Source organism: Podarcis raffonei, chromosome 15 (genome assembly GCF_027172205.1).
Source record: "Podarcis raffonei isolate rPodRaf1 chromosome 15, rPodRaf1.pri, whole genome shotgun sequence".
Taxonomy (NCBI): Eukaryota; Metazoa; Chordata; class Lepidosauria; order Squamata; family Lacertidae; genus Podarcis; species Podarcis raffonei.
Window position 1 is genome coordinate 22,750,563 of NC_070616.1, and position 18,797 is coordinate 22,769,359.

Here is an 18,797-nt window from a genome sequence, read left to right on the forward strand (position 1 = left end):
ACTGCTTAATTTTTGCTCCACCTTTCAAGGCAAACAATAATGATGATATAAAATATATGAATCTGTTCACACTAAGGCCTTCAGGCGCCTTGTGATAAAATTGATTAAAACCATCCAGTAGGGACAATATAAACCCTGCATTAAACATAACAAAAGCAAACATTTAGAAAACAAACTTAACAGCGAAATACCCTCCTCAAGCCTAACTGTAACCTCCAGAAGACTGAACAAATATGACATGAAAAGCACTGAGTCATACAGGATGTTGAAGTTGTTAAGAAGTCTGGGAGAAAAGGAAGGGGTTTGAAGATATGTCAATGTGGGTGCCAAGGTGACCTCTTAGGAGTGATGGCAGGCCTTGCAGCATTTTGGGGAAACCCAGCAGCTTGTAATATTCCTCCCACTGCTACCTGCTAGAACTACAGACATGCAAGCTACCATCAGTGACAAAGGCTCTTGCACAGTGCACAGGTGGGGAACCTGCAGCCCACCAGATGTGGCTGGGTGTCATGGACTGGTTGGATGCAGAGAAAGAGGAATAGTGGGAGAAACCAGCTGGGGAACCACTCAGGGAAGAGGGCTCAGAGTCTGGGGATTGGTGGTGGGATGACAATACGTGGTCAGAGAGAAGAGGGAGAAACCTGAGAGGAGGAGGTGATGGAAGCTGAAGAGGTAACAGGGTTTAGTGAGCTGGGAGAGTCTGTGGCAGACTGAAGTCCAGAAACAGAAGCAGAGGAGGAAGGAGGCCAAGAGGCAAAGATGAGTCAGGTTGGTGAAGAATCCAGAGTGTCTCTCCCTCCTGCTCCCCTACCCCCTTTTCTCCCAGAACCAGAAGTGGCATGAAAAGGGCAGAGGAGAGGTTGGCTTCATGCAGGAACTATCTCTGGTTGCTTGGGAAAATCCACAGAGATCTAAGGGTACTTAGATGCCAGGGGGAAGGTGGGGACTTGCAGCCTCGGCAACTGATCCATGGGGGCAAGACCTACCGGGGATAAGCTGTTGTGCTCATTAGGCCTGACACTCCACCAAGTCTATGCAGATCGTGTTCTTGCTAATAAATAGAATTAACTTCAACTTAAATGGTGTGATTTACTGCTGGCTCTCTCCTGACACTAGGCTACCACTCCTGTCATTCTTGACCAGTGGCCATGCTGGCTGGGGCTGATGGGATTTGGTGTCCAGCAACATTTGGAGGGCCACAGTTTCTCCATTTCTCGCCGAGTGTTGGACCCAGGGAGACCAAGGTCTTCACTTGGCTCATTAGCTGATGTTGGACTGGTCACTCCTTCTCAGCCTAACCTACCACATAGGACTGTTATGGAGATAAAGGAGGGGATGGTTATGTAAGCTGTCCTGAGCTCCCTGGGGGATGTGCAGAATCAATATATAACAAAATAAACAAGTGGTTAACATTTTATAAAAGTGATTGTTTCACAATTACAGCTATCTAATTTTTGTATTAGCACAAGTATCAAAACCGGTCTATGATTCTATTGTTCACTGTTCTCATAATGCTAATACTTTGGGATTCCATCCTTACAAAAGTCCACAAAATTACTGGCCAGCACCTACAAAAGACAAGTGAGTTAGCCCTGCTGAATATTTTTCGGGCAAAAACTTAAACATTCACTTTAAACCAATAACTGGATAGTTTCTGGTAGTGGCTAGCTTGTTGACTGCCAGATTTTGGAAGGGATTGGGAGAGGCAATTCTGATGACATGGTACCAAAAGCTGTGGCAGATTCCTCTAAATGAAAAAAATGGCAAATAAGCTAAAAATGGCAAGGGGGGGGGGAAAGAAAAAAGTCACAGATAACTTTATGGCAGAATGGCAATGTTTTGTTATACATATGGACAAGACAGACAACAGGTGACTTCCTAAAGCATATAGAACATTTTGCTTGGTTTGATTTCTGATACTGGGCTATTTTTATTCTATTGCATTGGATAAGATGGCTTGTCTCTGCTTTTTGATGTGTTGCATAACATGGTTATATTCTGTGCTTCACCATAGTTACTAAGTGGGGAGAGTTTTTTGTTGTATATTTTCTGTTGTTGCATATGTTTAACCTTAAGAAAAAAAGCAATAAAAATAAATTCATTAACAAATTGTTGATGCTTTTAAAATACTGGACCATATTTGACAAAATTTGACGAGTGAGTTGACCAAATTTTGTCCTCCTGGTGAAACATCCAACTCTAGCTGACTCTGCCATGTTTTGAATTGAAATGACTATATAGTGAAAAGTTTCCATAAGTCTTTGTTCCCTTCCTTAGCCAGAAAGTGTTTGCATGCAGGTATCTCTCACAGCAGAAACATTTCTAAGAGACGTCTCTTACCATATGAACTCGGTAAAGAATGCTAATCCCCAGAGTCATAAACGGCTTGGAGAAATCAATCACCTTCTCTCGTTCGGCTGTAATTGTCAGGCCAGCCACTGCCAAATCAGCTTTCTAAAAAGAAGAGAACATAGTGAAGATCAATATCTCTTCCCCAAGAGATATGAGGGCAGGAGGCAGCAAAGGAGTATGGAGTGACTGGTCTCCAAAAGACTTCTCATTCAGAGGTCAGACTTAGCAAGAGGCCAATTCCAAATGCAGTAGGTGTAGATAGCCTCACAACAACACTGTGAGGTAGGTTCAATTGAGAAATAGTGACTCACTCCAGGTTACCCAAGAGTCCTGAGCTCTGAAGATGCAGACAATTGAGTCCTGAAGCCCTCCAGGAAGCAGACTCCAAAGATCTCCATAGAAGCTTCATCGGAGAGTGAGAACTCTATCCCTGATTCCAGAGGAGATAGTTTAACCCCTCTTTGGACTCAGGAGACTCTTCCTCCAAACCATCAGCAGCCACAGAGCAACCTCCTCCTCCAACCTTCCAGGCCCAAGGGCTGCAAGAGGTATCCCAATTCTGGAACACTCACATGCTGTACAATAGAATGGGGCCTCTTTAACTTCCAGGGAGGCTTCCTCCAGAGAGATGGCTCTTGACACACACATCTCTCTGCAGAACTACGTAAATCGCTAGCCAGCTCCACATCCACATGGGAGCAATGGCTCCCAGCTCCTCTGGCCTGGGTGACACATGTTACAGAATGAGGTGGCCACGAGATGGAATAGCACTGAGATAGAATAATGGATGGCATCATTTCATGTGGGTAGGAGAAATCACAAATGTGTAATACTCTGTGTTAAAAGGGGAGGAAAAACCTAATGTTCTCTGCAATCTGACAAATAGCTCAGGAAGGGCTGGGACCTTTCTTCCTGACATGCTGGGTTGTTGTGGTTTGGGCTGGTATTTTGATACTGTCAGGAAGATTGGTGCTAAGGCTGTGCACCCAGTCAGGTCCCATCTCCTTTCCCTCTCACCCTGCTTGCTGCCAACTGAATGCTTAATTAGGATTTAAAACATGGATTAAACATGCAGTTGTGGGCAGGGGAAAGGGAGTGCAGGAGATGGTCCAGACATGAGTCTCTACTATCACCATCTTCTCCCCCACCCTCCTCACTGCTACCCCATGTACTAATCAGGCCCCTGATTTGGGTTTGGAGCCTGGGTCAGGTCTGGCCCAGATTGGGGCGTGAACAGTGTCAGAGGTGCCTTGCACAGTCCTAATTAGTATGTGGGAAAACAATAACAAGGCAACCCTACCTACAGTCTGAAGTGAGTCTCCATTGTCTCAGGATTCTGCCAACTCATTTTGCTACATGTGAAGGCCAGATCTATGTGAGGGCTCATCCAGATTTCCTTTTGCGCTGCACTTTCCAGGCATAGGTCTGTTCTTTTCAGGTCTGTGTCCAAGTGGCTTGTTGTTGTTGTTCCACTGCTTTCCCTAGGAAAACCCACTGTTTACCACTGAATTGGTTTTCCCAGGAAAAGTGGCAGGACCAAAAAGAAAAACACCACTCAAATACGGACCTGAAAAGTGTGGGTCTTTATGTGAAAGCATGGTGCAGAAGAAAGTCTGGACGAACCCTGAGGGCTTATCCACACATATTTTGCCCTGCACTTTCTAGGCAGAGGCTCACACTTCACCAGTTTGTATCCATGTGCTTCCCCCGTCCCACCCTGCCATGACACTTTCCCCAAGGAAACATTATCTTTATCAATGGACCAGAGCAAACAACAATTTGGGTTTTCCACATATTGCTCAGACCTGGACCTGGAAGGCTTAGACCTGTGCCTAGATATGCAGAGCAAAGGTAAGCATGAGTGAGCCCAGAGTGTGCTACCTGGTTCTACAGGGAGCTCTCCATGGTCCTGACTCTCAGCTCCCCTAACTACCACTTTGCCAGACTCAGCCAGAATATCCCTAGAGGTCTCCAGCCTTTGTAGCTCTGTACTGCATTCTCCTTGCACTAATGAAGCCCGTGACACTGATTGGCTGATGGAGCCGCTGTGAGCTGCTTATCCCCTGAGATTTGTTTCTGACAGTTCTCCCTCACATTTCTATATAAGAATATAATCAAGGCAGTTGTAAAAATATAATCAAAGCTTGGGTGGAGAGTGGGCTGACTCCTTTGCATCTGAAGGTCTATGATCCAACAAGAACCGTGGGTTAGTTTTAGTTATCTTTCCCTCCCTGGACTTGACTATGGGTTGTGCAATGCCCTCTGCATCCCAGGATGGACGTTGTCCAATTACATTGCTGCCCAGGTACAGGAGGCAGGATGTAAAGAAACTACCTAATGCTGGACATGCAAATACTTTCCCTCAAGGAAACAGATGCCACATGTTTCCAGGACCCTTCAGGAAAGGGCTGTGACTCAGTGGTGGATCAGTGGTGGATTGATCCCAGGTTCAATCCCCAATGGCATCTCTGGGTAGGGCTGGGGGAACCTCCCACTGCCTGAAACCCTGGAGAGTGAGATGCTGCCAGTCAGTGCAGGCAGTTCTGAGCTAGACAGACCAATGGTCTGAATTATTCATTCATTTATTGCATTTATTTGTATTCATCCTTCTTCTCCAAGGAGCTCAAGGTGGTGTACATGACTCCCCTCCTCCTCTTTTAATCTGCAAAACCACCTTGTGAGGTAGTTTAGGCTGGGAGACAGTGACTGGCCCAAGGTCATCCAGTGAGCTTCATGGCTGAGTAGGGGTTTGAACCCTGGTCTCCCAGGTCCTAGTCTGATACGCTAACCAATATACCACACTGGGTCCCAGTACATGGCAGCTTCCCATGTTCATAAACCATGACATACCATTGCTGGGGGCAGTGGTGGTTGGTGGTCATCAGAATTGGTATAGACACAAGGCAGGAAGACCAGCAGTAGGGGGATCCAGAGTCAATGACAGGCAGACACAATTAAATCTATTTCTGTCTCCATCCTCCTCCTCACTCTTCTCCTCCTTCTACCCCTTGCTGAGTTCTAGGAGGGAAAACACTGAGAAAGCTGCCAGGCAGGGCCAACACCCTGGACTGGATTTAAGTAGGGAGGGAGGGAGGCAGGTGGGGCTGACTGAGGGCAGACAGAGGTTGGTAGGGCCATGCCCCATTCACCTTGTTGGACCTGCCTCCACTGGCTGGAGGGTAATGCGATCATTTCCCATGGAGCAATAAATATTTTTCAATGGGAAGTTGCTGCAGCTGCCGCCGCCACCATCACCTCCCTCAGCTAAAAAAGACCTTGCAGAAAATGAAGACGTGAGATGCATCTACCCTCAGCTCACCCACAAACGGAGGAGGAGATGTTGCACTCTTTGATGAAAAATAAGAGCTGTCAATGGTGTAATGCAAATTAATATTTTAAAAACTCTTTCCAATTTAATCATCATGTAACCGAGATAAGGATTTTAATTTTAAATATGATTTTTATTACTATCGCTTTCTTGTAATGGGTTGGAATTGCTTAAAAAAAAGAGAAAGAATTAAAAATGGGGAGTACCACACTGCCTCCCTCACTTGCCAGTATTACTTGCAAGGTATGAGGCAGCTGTGCTGCTTCTGAAAATGGATTGCTGAATACACTAACTTGCACTTCATGCCCCTGGGCTTCATGGGCTCCTTGCTGTAGAGAGACTTGTGAGACATTAAATGGGGGAATTTATCACCCAGGATTCATAACCCAAGTTGTAAACATGACATGACAGGTGTGTTGTATGTGCACCTCACAGTGTTGGGTGCCTGATCCTTTCACTGCTGCCAGATATCTTTATCTATATATCTATGTATCTATGTATCTATGTATCTATATATCTATATATATCTATATATCTATATATTTATGCACCATCTATACACTGAGTCAATCTCCTTTCTGATCAGGGCCTGCAAAACCTTTCAAGCCATCACCCGCTTACAAAAGACGACTCTCTGTGAGACGGCTATAAAAAGCAGGGGAAGAGAAAACAAAAGTCTTGGCTTGTGCGGACATCTCCTTTATTGCCCTTCTAGGAGAAGAACATAAAATAAAAACTAGATGAAAAAGAAGCTGGCGGTACATGAGCATAGCACACAGGTCAAGACAGCAGCAATATTTCAGTCTGGTCATCCAAAGATGACTTGAGCTATTTCTAAAGGTATAGCTAAAGTGGGGCCAACTACAGAAGCCCTCCTTTACACACCCTGAGTTTATATCTGTAAATGGTTTGGTTCTAGATACCTGGAGGCCTGGTCTCCTCCCCTAGGAGCCCACCTGTGCACTTTGGGCATGAGGAGAGGCCCTAATTGTGTTCCCATAGTTGTCTTGCATAGGGACATAAGAAGGGTCCATCTATTCCTGCATCCTTTCCTGGCAATCTGGCCAACCAGATCCCTATGGGAAGAATGCAAGTGCAGGAGGCAACAGTCTTTGGCGCGGTGGGTGGGCACATCAAGAAGGACCTTTTCATTGATGGTGCCCAGCTTGTGGAATTATTTTCCTTGCAGGATCCCGTTGCTCAACCACCACCTGTCTTCATTTGGAGCTCTCTCCCTCAACTCATCCTTAGTATTATAGTACAGTTTATTCCATATCTTTCTTCTCTTCTCAGTAAGCCAGCCAGACATTTTGCAGAGAGACATTCTGCCTATAGTTGTTTCTGAAGCACTACCACCATATATATATATATATATATATATATATATAAAATCATGACCATCGTGTGTCCTTTAACACATTCCAATAATCAAATCCCCTGGGGTCCCTTGAAGATGTAGCCAGAGCTATAGAGTCTGGATTCTAGCCAATGCTCACCCTACACTGAGTTGACCCACTGAAATTACTGACTGTAACTTAGGTCCATTAGTTTCCACTGGTCAACTCTGGGTGAAACTGCCCCTTCTGCCAATCAGCTCCTAAACAGGGATCAAAAATTGGTGCAAAGCCATATCTTTGATTCTGCAATAACCAGTGGAAAACTGGAGAAATAGCACCCCCATGGAGGTCCCCCCCTTCTCTGCCCCCCCATTACAAAATCTTGGTTTTGCATTCAGTCTTATGTAGAACTCTGTGTATACTGAAGCAGATTATAATAATTCCAAAAGCAGCCCTGCCTGTGGCGGCGCAGATTTTAAAAAAGCCCTATTATTTTTAAGCATCAGTTTTGACAACAAAGAAACAAGAACATCCACACAGAGAGACCTCACACAAAGAAATAACAAGCACCCTTCCATCCTCCATCAAGACCCAGAGCACATAAGCCAAAGCGCCAGGTTTTATTTCTCCTGGTGAGCGATGATTGTTTGACGGGGTCAAAATGTCTGCATAAGTTTTACAATATGTGCAGCTCAGTAAAGTCCCGAAAAATGAGAGGATTTGCAGCATCTGGGCATCTGGCTCAGTGTTCCTTTCAGAAAGTGTGAAATTCATTAAGAAAGCAGCAGAGAGGTCACATCCAGGACATAAAGGTAAAGAGGACAGTTTGCTCCAAATGGCGAAACTTGCTGTTAACAAAACAAAAGTCCTGTCATCAGCATCTTTTAAGTTCAGTGTGGGTGAGATTTCAAGCCCAAGAGAGCTCTGTTTGGTGGGATGCAGGAATGGAGCAGCAGGATCGCCTCGATCAAAGGTGGGTGCCTTCTTCAGTTTCCTGGTAAGCTCATAGCAACCCTCACCCTAACCTCACATTGTGTCTATTTATTGGATTTTGTGTGACAGATGGGGCAAAGAAATTCTTTTCAGCAAAACTCTGCACCCAGTGCTTTGATTTAACACCTCAGCCATATCTGCAGAGCAGGATGTTGTCAAGTGCAGTCTGCACAGCATATTGGACTTTGCTATTGCATAAAGGTGTTGGAATGAATTAAAAGGCAAAAGGCCCTTGATAGTAACACAAAGTCTTTGAGCAAAAAGACAGCTAGTGCTGGTTTTGCAGGCATACCTGGAGTATCTAGGCAGGGGTGGAGGAAGGGTGTGTGTAGTGGGGGTGGGTTGTCTCGGGTGTCACCACTGAGAGGGGTGACAAAATGCCGGGCGGCACTCACCGCGGGGCCTGCAGTGTGCCCGAGCCAAGCGCCTCTCCTGGGAGAGATGCGGTGGCTTGGATGCCCGCAGGCTCCGGGCTGCCCCAAACGGTCCACCTGCCGCCTCCCCCTCAGCTGTAGGGTGGCTGAGTAAGAGGAGGCAGGCAGACTCCTCGGAGGCCCCACAGAGTGTCCTGCCCTGGCTGGCTTCACCTCCACAGGCGGTTGGCCCATCCCAGGGTGCAGGGCACACACGCTGCCCCAGGCGCCCAATTGGCTTGTTCCACTGCTTCATTTAGGAATCTGCATTACAGATCACATATCCTGAGAAAAGGAGACTAAGGCTATGTTCACACCATCTATTTAAAGTACCACGATCCCACTTTAAATGGTCGTGGCTTCCCCCAAAGAATTCTGGTAACTGTGGTTTGTTAAGGGTGCCGAGAGTCGTTAAAGGTAAAGGGACCCCTGACCATTAGGTCCAGTCGTGGCCGACTCTGGGGTTGCGGTGCCCATCTGGCTTTATTGGCCAAGGGAGCCAGTGTACAGCTTCCGGGTCATGTGGCCAGCATGACTAAGCCGCTTCTGGCGAACCAGAGCAGTGCACGGAAACGCCGTTTACCTTCCCACCGGAGTGGTATCTATTTATCTACTTGCACTTTGACGTGCTTTTGAACTGCTACATTGGCAGGAGCAGGGACCGAGCAATGGGAGCTCACCCCATCGCGGGGATTTGAACCACCAACCTTCTGATAGGCAAGTCCTAGGCTCTGTGGTTTAACCCACAGCACTACCCGCGTCCCTTCTGAGAGTCGCTAGGAGACCCCTGTTCCCCCTCACAGAGCTACAATTCCCATTTAGCAATCTCTCTTCATGGGAAACTCTGGGAGTTGTAGCTCTGGGAGGGGAATGGGGGTCTCCTAACAGCTCTCAGCACCCTCAATAAACCACAGTTCTCAGGATTCTTGGGGTGTGTGTGTGTGTGTAAGCTGTGACTGTTTAAAATGGTATCATATTGATTTAAATGTATAGTGTGAATGTAGTGGCCCAAGGTGCCCGTGGGGGACTCAAACCAAAGCCCCCCGTAGGCAGGCACCATTGCCTAACTTCAGGCATCACTTGTGCTCTGCTTCTATTGCAAGGCTGGCAGACTGAGCTCTGGGCTTCAAGGGATCATCTAGGCTTGGAGACCTGTTAGCCAGCACATCAAGTGACCCTTGTGCATATATTCCTGTTTGCCAGGAATCTGCAAAGCCCTGACCTCCGAGCTTAGTGTTCAGCCTGGTGTGAGGTCTCAGCCTAAGATGCTGCCTCCTTGCACCGGTTTCTGCTTTTGATCTTGATTCCAACTTGATGTTTCCATTTTATATTTAGTTGTTTGGGAGATGCCCAATTTTTTAACCAGAATAAAAGGCATCTGGGGAAGGATGGTAGCTCAGCTGTAGAGCACCTGCTTTGCATGAAGCTAAATCGCAGGTTGAATCCTTGGCATCTCCAGGTAAGGCTGGGAAAGACCCCTTGCCTAAAACCCTGGAGAGTTGCTGCCAGCCAGTGTAGGCACTACTGAGCTAGATGGACCAACAGTCCGACTCATTCTAAGACAGCTTCCTAGGTTCCTTGTGACAGATGGTAATAACACACACAGAGGAAGCCAAAATTTGCACCAGCTATGACCACATGCCTGCTCTTTGAGTCACCCGTTTGCAGCTCTGGAATGTCACCTCTGCCTGTTCTGGACCCCCAACCCCACCACCTTCTTGCAGTAGGCAGCTGCCCTGGGCGCAATTCTTGCAGAGGTCTCCTGACACATGAACACAAAGCTTCAGTTATGCCTCTGCATTGTCAGATCCGAAAGGTCACAAGGGAAGGTAGTTAGAGTTGAAATAGAATTTTTGTGCTTTCTGTGTCCCAACAGACGTGCAACTTCTTACGCACATACTTCACTAGCTCTGTAGTTTCTTGCTACACAAGCAAAGCGGGAGATTTCCCTAGCATATTAGAGTAGCATCAGTATCTCTGGATGCTTCCCAACCAGAAGATTGCTTAAATTTGAACAAAATGCTCCCTGCATCAGAGGGTCCCTTGACAGACTGCTGTTTGAAATTAAAAGGATGACCCGACTCGGCTGTCATTAAATGTTGATGCTGTCTCTGCATGCTCAGAAGATGCCGACGTTTCACAGGGCTGTTATTAACTGAGTTCCACGAACTTGGCAATTAAACACACTGGAAGTTTAAGTGCGGGGATGGAATCCCTCCCAATGGATGATCCTGCTATGGTGGCTGATGGAGCTCATTCTGACCCTAATGGTGACGAATGGTGTTCCGCTCTGGCTTAAAGTGGCAGCTGGCAACTTGTTGAGAAGCGACCTGCTAAGCAAGACTCCTGCAACACTTAGCACTGTCCCAGGGCTGGTGTTTTGCTCCTGCCTCTCCAGCTGTTTAGGTATCTCCTGCCAAACAAGGCAAAGGAAGCTAGCCTGAAACACCTGCTGGGGTACGAAAGGTGATTTCACCTGAGTCTAGCACCAGTAACGATAAAGAGAGCTTGCTCTCTCGCACTTTCCTTCCAGAGACTTGGGCAGATTGTCTGTAATATGAGAGAGGAACCTGAGAATTACATTTTGCTAATCTATCTCTTAGAGACGATTGCTGTATGGTTCTGTAATTCGTGACCTGTATCTCAGAAACACAGTTTTAATTTTTTGCACATATCTTACACTCCAGGGAACCTGCATCTTCAAAATAGAAGTATGAACTTGATCCTTTGCTACAGGCAGATAAAAGAAAGGACCTTTTTGTTCTTTTTTTTTTTACAGAGTGCATTATTCATTATGAAATTCATTGCCACAGGATGTGGTGATGGCTCCTAGCTTAGACGTCTTTAAAGGGAGATTAGGAAAATTCATAGAGCATAGGTCAATCAATGGCTTTGAGCAATATGCAACCTCTATATTCTGAGGTTGAATACCTTGAAGACCAGATTAGTCCTGCATTCAAGGCCTACTTTGGGGCTTTCCCAGAGGTTGACCACCGTGGGAAGCAGCCTACTGAACCAGCTGGAGCTTTGGCCTAATTCAGGAAAGCTCTTCTGATGCTCCTATTCTTCCAAAAAGAGAGTAGGTTGTAATTCTTAATGCTTCACTTCCTCTTCAAAAACAAAACCCAGTAATTAAGAACTCCAAAATATAAGGAAAAACTTGGATGAGGGTTGGTTTTTTTAGGAGCATCCTTAATTTAGAAGCCACGGTGAAAGCGTGGCAGAGTCAAAATGGAGAACTTATTGTAGGACTAGGCTTGGCCTGCCCATCAAATGGGGTGAAGCTACCGCCTTGAGCAGTGGAACCCCAAGGTGGCACCACTGCAGGCACCTCACTCGCTCTGCTGTCTCCACCGCTGGTGGAGATACAGTTCTGGTATCAATGCTGATTTCTGGTGAGATCTCACCAAACTCTTGCGAGATTTCGGTGAGATCTCACATTATCTCATCGGAAGCCAATAACCAGTGCTAATTCTGCTCCAGTGGCAGAGGCAGCATGGTGCAGGGCATGGTGCCTCTTCCTGCTTCAACTCAAGTGGTGAAACAGGATGCATTCCCCCTGTGTAGGACGCCTAGTCTCACTGTCATATGTATTCAGCAGGATTGGTGGGGAGGCTCATCTTCAATGGAACCACTGGGAGGCCCACCTCTTGGACAAACAGGCGAGTAAAAGTTGGAATCTACAGTTGGTTCCAAAGAGGCGCACCACATTACAGCGGGCTGTAGATCAGTGGTAGAACACATGCTTTTGCATCCTAAAAGTCCCAGGATCAGCCCCTGGCATCTCTTAAGATCTCAAGAAGAGCCCCATAGACGAGGCCACTGGTCCATCTTGTCTAGCATCCTGTTCTCACAGTGGCTAGGCACATGCCTTCAAGAAGCCCAAGAGCTGGGCCTGCAGGTGGTGTGAGAGCCAGTGTGGTGTAGTGGTTAAGAGCGGTAATCTGGGTAACCGGGTTCGCGTCTCCGCTCCTCCACATGCAGCTGCTGGGTGACCTTGGGCCAGTCATACTTCTTTGAAGTCTCTCAGCCCCACTCACCTCACAGAGTGTTTGTTGTGGGGGAGGAAGGGAAAGGAGAATGTTAGCCGCTTTGAGACTCCTTAAAGGGAGTGAAAGGCGGGATATCAAATCCAAACTCTTCTTCTTCTTCTTCAGGGTGACAACATTTCCCCCACTTGTGATTCCCAGCAAGCAGCAAACACAGTCGTCATGGCTGGGAAGTTTCCTGGGTTTGACCTGGTATAATTGCACCTTCCTGTGTCCAGCAAACTTAAGAAAATAATCCACAACTTCTTTAGTTCTCATGTTCACAGCCTGCATCTTCAAGGCACAATTAACAAGAGAGGTGGAGGGCAAACCTGAGAAGATGCTCTGAAAAATTCAGGGTCAAGGCTCCAGAGTGTAATCGTACTGCCTGCAGATAAAATACTCCGGAAGTGTCAGTCCACACTTAAGAAATAACTTATGCTAATGCTTTCTCACAATCTCCCCTCTGGATTCCATTTTGGTTCAAAATATGCACACAGAACTGTAAAAACAGAAGCCACTTCATGGGTTTCCGAGCTTGCTGAGTTCTGCAGAAAACATTGTAAGCAATTAAAGGCAGCTCAGTTGGAAAAAAAGCAACGCTTTTTGGGTTACCCTGGCAAAGTTTGTTAAACAAGATAAATTGATTATCCTGCTGATTCTCAAGGTCTTTGTTTAATAAATAGCATTTTTCCATAGTCCTTTGCACTTCGCTAGCCTAACAATTGTGTTGCTTTCTCAGCCAAATGCAACTCTTGTTTGCTGCATGCTATAAAGACCTAAACCCAAATCTACAACATAACTATTGATACTAGGTAGGCTCTGTGCTTAGAAGCAGCAACTGCATCTCCTTAACTCTCAGGTGAGCCTTAATTCTTGTCATTCTGGTCAAAGACATGTTGGGTCATGCTGGAACTTTCAGTTCTGCTGAGGCATTGTTTTTCCACAATCAGCTAAAAATGTATTTAAAAAGGTGTTTCCATAAAACACTTATTATCCAGCAATGCCCTTCACCATGACCAAGATCTTTCTATAATATCTACTAACAAGCTGCATTCCAAAAGGACCCCTGCAATGTTAATTAACGCCTTTCTCCTTCCAGATTTGACCTATTTCATTGCTTTCTCTCTACAATTGCTAGGGATTTAATGATGAATTCCTCAATTAATCAACTTCTGCTCCTCCCAAAACGAGGAGAGTTTTCTTTTCTTCTTCCTTTTATAATGAAATTGAAGACTAATCCCATGTTTGTGCTCAACAGGAAGCAATAACATTGACTGAACCTGAAAACATGAATATTTTTTTATATAAGGCACAGTAGCCCTTAAAAGCATCAATAATGCTTTGCTTATCCAACATTCCACACAGTTTATTTATTATTAAAAATTGCTGAAAAATTTCTCCAAAACAACAACAGCAGCAACAACATGAGGATAATGCAGATATACTGGAATGCAAAGTATTTGGAAACAATGTTGTTTTGAGGCTCCATTAAACATGGCTAACAAAAAATGGCATTTCTAGAGAAACAGCTATTATGGATGAAACAAGTGGTCTCCATTCCTACTGAAGTTCAGTAACCTGCCAGACCAGCAAAGGTGAATTTCGTAGCAGAACAACTCCAGACTTGAATTTCTATTGGAATAAAACTGCATAATAATCCAGCTCCAGTTTCAAAGCAAGCTGCAAGCAATACATCTTATTTTGGTTTTTGATATTTTTTATTATTATTATTATTATTTTTAGTTGCTTTAGTCAGTAAAGGTTAATTCAAAGAGATTTTCAGAAGCAAACATTAAAAACAAGAGTATAAATCACCCAAAATGCTCACCGATAATATATATAAAAGAGCAGATCAAACTCAACCTTACTCCACTGAAAGATAAGCAGAAAATTGAGGTCCAATGGCCTGGGTGGGGGAAAAAATAGTTTTTTGTCTGGTATCTAAAAGAGATAGTGATGATGCCAGGCATGTCTCCCTGGGGAGTCACCCCTGAGAAGACACACAGAGAAGGGCCTCAGATTATGAATGCTGGGCTGAGGTTGATGAGATGCGGTCCCTTATTGTGGTCCTGAGCCATATAAGGCTTTTTAGCTAAAAACTCTCCATTTGAATTGGGCTCTAAAACTAATTGGTAGCCAGTGCAATCCTAGCCACATTTGGCATTGTATGTTCTGACCGTCTTGCCCGGCTACCAGTCTGGCTACTGTATTCTGCAGCAACTGCATTTTCCGAACTGTCGTCAAAGTTGGCACCACGTGTAATGCATTACAGCAATCTAATATACAGAGGTTACCAGAGCACAGACAACAGAAGTCAGGCTATCCTTGTCCGGATTGCATTATAGATGCCTTTTGCGCACATGATATTATAATTTCCCAAGAGGCCGTGCATCTGCAATGCAATGATTTATCTCATTTTATCATATTGTTGTGAGCCTAGCTGGCTTGATCGCTGCTGAATGAGTGGTCAGGACCCTGACAAAAGAACGCAAATGCCTGCAAATGACAGTGGCTTGTCCCCATGAATAGGCGTCTTTGCCTGAGGTGTTGGGGTCTGAGAGGATACTTGACAGGTGCCTGTGAGGGAAACAGAAGGATGAAAGGAAACAGGAAGATAAGCAGATATAAAGAGCTGAGAGGAGCTCACTTGAGCTGGAATCTTCTTCACTGGCGATCACTCGTAGCTGAGTAAGATTGTCTTCCATAAACATGGTTTTAACAATGAGTCTGTAAGTGACTGTGGAGGCCAATTCTGGATCCACAGGTCCTTCCACAGTGGGGATATAGGTTTCTGGATGGGAGTTGATCATGGTGAGGGTTTGCCAAATGTGCCTTCCTCTTAGCACTTTTCTCCCAAGTGTTTCCCAATTGTTGGTGTTTATACTACATTTTTTAAAAATTTGCCTTGAGACAGTCTTTAAACCTCTTTTGTTGACCACCAGCATTACACTTTCCATTTTTAAGTTCGGAATAGAGTAGTTGCTTTGGAAGACGATAATCAGGCATCCACACAACATGACCAGTCCAGTGAAGTTGATGTTGAAGAATCATTGCTTCGACACTGGTGATCTTTGCTTCTTCCAGTACACTAGTATTAGTTCACCTGTTTTCCCAAGTGATGCGTAAAATTTTTCAGAGACATCATTTATGGAATCTTTCAAGGAGTTGGAGATGACATTTATAAGTGGTCCATGTTTCACAAGCATACAGTAAGGTTGGTAGTACAATAGCTTTGTAAACAAGCATTTTGGTTTCCCTGTGAATGTCCTGGTCCTCAAACACTGCACTTCAATTGGGAGAAAGCTGCACTCGCAGAGCTCAGTAGTGGTGGAAACATTATCTCCTCTTTCTGTACCACCCTGGAACTGGATGAAAACCAGGAGAAGAGGAGGGCCCTTTTGCCAGACCTAATACCCATGGTCCAGCTCTCACCATAAAGACCATAAAGAAGGTTGATCGCCGAAGAATTGATGCTTTTGAATTATGGTGCTGGAGGAGACTCTTGAGAGTCCCATGGACAGCAAGAAGATCAAACGTATCTATTCTGAAGGAAATCAGCCCTGAGTGCTCACTGGAAGGACAAATCCTGAAGCTGAGGCTCCAATACTTTGGCCACATCATGAGAAGAGAAGACTCTGATGCTGGGAAAGATTGAGGGCACAAGGAGAAGGGGACGACAGAGGACGAGATGCTTGGACAGTGTTCTCGAAGCTACGAACATGAGTTTGACCAAACTGCGGGAGGCAGTGGAAGACAGGAGTGCCTGGCATGATCTGGTCCATGGGGTCACAAAGAGTAGGACATGACTAAATGGCTAAAAAACAACAATACCCATGGGGTTTAAGAGCAGTCAACAATCACCCTCCCCAGGAAGATACCTCTTTGAAGACACAGATTCAGTAGACCAATGCAACCTCATCAGACCTACATACCAGCCCTAGGGGAGCATCAATATAGCCCAGCTGCCATAGGGTACCAGGAGGAGATGTGGCCTGGTTGCCATGGTGATGAGGATACAACACTCCTCCTAGTGAAGACTGCATGCCATGTGAGGGACAGAGAGGATGGAGCCACTATGAGGAAAGGTTACAGCATTTGGGTCTTTTCAGTTTAAGAAAAAGCCAGGCAAGAGACAACATGATAGAAGGTGATAAAATGATGCATGGGCTGGAGAAAGCGGCTAGAGAAATGTTTTCCTCCTTCTCTCATAACACTAGAACTTGGAGACAGCCAACAAAACCAAATTTTGTAAGATTCAGGATGGACAAAATGAAATACTTCTTAATACAGTACGTACTTAAACTACAGAACTTGCCAGCAGAGTGGGAAGAACTTTCCGATGTTAAGAGCTGTTTGATTTATGATTCTGCGGACAAATCTGTTGATTACAGTTTTCCTCAGTTTCCCCATTTTAAATTCAGCTCTCCGGGTTTCTGAAACAGTTTGTGATCCTTTTAAAAGTCCTTGTGGAAACACACCAACCTTTTAGTGTACATTTCTTCTAATGTGCACATTTCCGTATGCAATTTTCCTTAATGCAATGCATTTTTTGCATGTTATTTTCACTCATAGGCACATTTTTGTATCCGCTATTTGGTCAGAGAAGTGTCCTACAAGTTTTCACCAAATATTGGCTTCATTTCAGCTTGTTTGAAGGGGTGCAGATTAGGGAGGTTGACACTGAAATGTGAAAAGGAACCAAATTCCTTCTCCTGTCCCTGTGAAGAAGTTTCTTTTCTGGTTATTCTGGGGGTAAACTTTGACAGACACACCCTAGGGATCTGCTGAGGTCACAAGGTGCAGATCAGCTGATGACAAGCCTGCACGACATTCCATTTGCTATACTTTTATCAGCGGGGAGGCTCCCCCTTGCAATTTTTCACAGAAGACATTTTTCCACTACAGACACAAACGACAGACCTTTTGAAATCAATATCATTTGCAAAAAGATGTCAATTTTGATGAAAAATGTTTATTATTTTCCAGCAAGGAATATTCCAAAAGGGACATTTTTGCTGCATACAGGGCTTTTTTGATTTTGTTTTGTTTTTTTGGCTAACTGAAATGACATTTTAGGGCAAAAAGTCAATTATTTATAACTTTTGGGTTACTTAATTTGTGAGAGGTAATTTTTCTTTTTAAAAGTTACCTTATTCTTCCAATTTATCTATGCTAAGCTCCAATAAATAGATCACTTTAGGTTTTAAGCTCCTTGGCGTAGTGACCTTTATTATTATTATTATTATTATTATTATTATTATTATTATTATTATGTGAGGGCACTGTATAAAATAAGAACAATGATAAGAAAGAAGCAGTATTTTCTGTGAGTTGCATCCAGCTAGTTCTACTCCAAGAACATCCAGTGAAATCAATGGACCTAATTTAGTCATACCCATTAACTTCAATGGGTCTACTCTGGGTAGAACGACCACTGGATACAACCCTGTGGAACTAAAGTGTTTCCCAGAGTGTTGGCCTTCCTATTATTGTTTCCTCGAATAGCTGATCCTCACTGGTCCTCTTCATCCAGCCAGTCCCTGCCAACTGGGTGACCTGAGTCCAGTCTCTCATTCCCTCTCTCACAGTGAGATTAAAGGAGGTATCCTCAACCTTTGGCCCTCCAGATGTTTTGGACTACAATTCCCATCATCCCTGACCACTGGTCCTGTTAGCTAGGGATCATGGGAGTTGGAGGCCAAAACATCTGGAGGGCTGCAGGTTGGGGGTGCCTGGATTAAAGTGACACACCCTCCATGCTTACTGCCCCCAGCTCCTTGGTTGAAGGGTTGAAGGGCAAGAATGCAACCATGATAAATCAACAACTGCACAGATCCATGCACATTTGGTTTCGATGGTGCCAGTTGCCTGCTGGGTGCAGGGAGAACAAGCTGGATTCAGTTTCATACAGAAGCGCTGAGGGCCCTCTGGCGATTCCCTCACTGTGAGAAGCCAAGTTACAGGGAACCAGGCAGAGGGCCTTCTTGGTAGTGGCACCCACCCTGTGGAACACCCTCCAACAAATGTCAAAGAGAACAACTACCAGACTTTTAGAAGACATCTGAAGGCAGCCCTGTTTAGGGAAGCTTTTAATGTTTGATAGATTACTGTATTTTAATATTTTGTTGGAAGCAGCCCAGCCAGATGGGCAGGTTATAAATAATAAATTATTACAGCCATACCTTGGGTTGAAGTTGCTTCAGGTTGAGCATTTTCGGGTTGCGCTCCGTGGCGACCCGGAAGTAATGCTTTACTTCCGGGTTTTGCCACTTACGCATGCAGAGACACTCAAAATGATGTCATGCACATGCACAGACACGGGTTGCGTTCTGCTCTGGATGCG

General features: G+C 45.1%; 1 protein-coding gene across 1 annotated transcript in view; it reads right to left on the reverse strand.

The window, feature by feature from the left end:
* GRIK4 (glutamate ionotropic receptor kainate type subunit 4) overlaps positions 1-18,797 on the reverse strand; it is a 460,006-nt gene that overhangs the window by 42,349 nt on the left and 398,860 nt on the right. Inside the window, exon 13 of the mRNA XM_053366447.1 lies at positions 2,341-2,454. Within this exon, the coding sequence (XP_053222422.1) occupies positions 2,341-2,454 (114 nt within the window). The remainder of the gene's footprint in view (positions 1-2,340; positions 2,455-18,797) is intronic.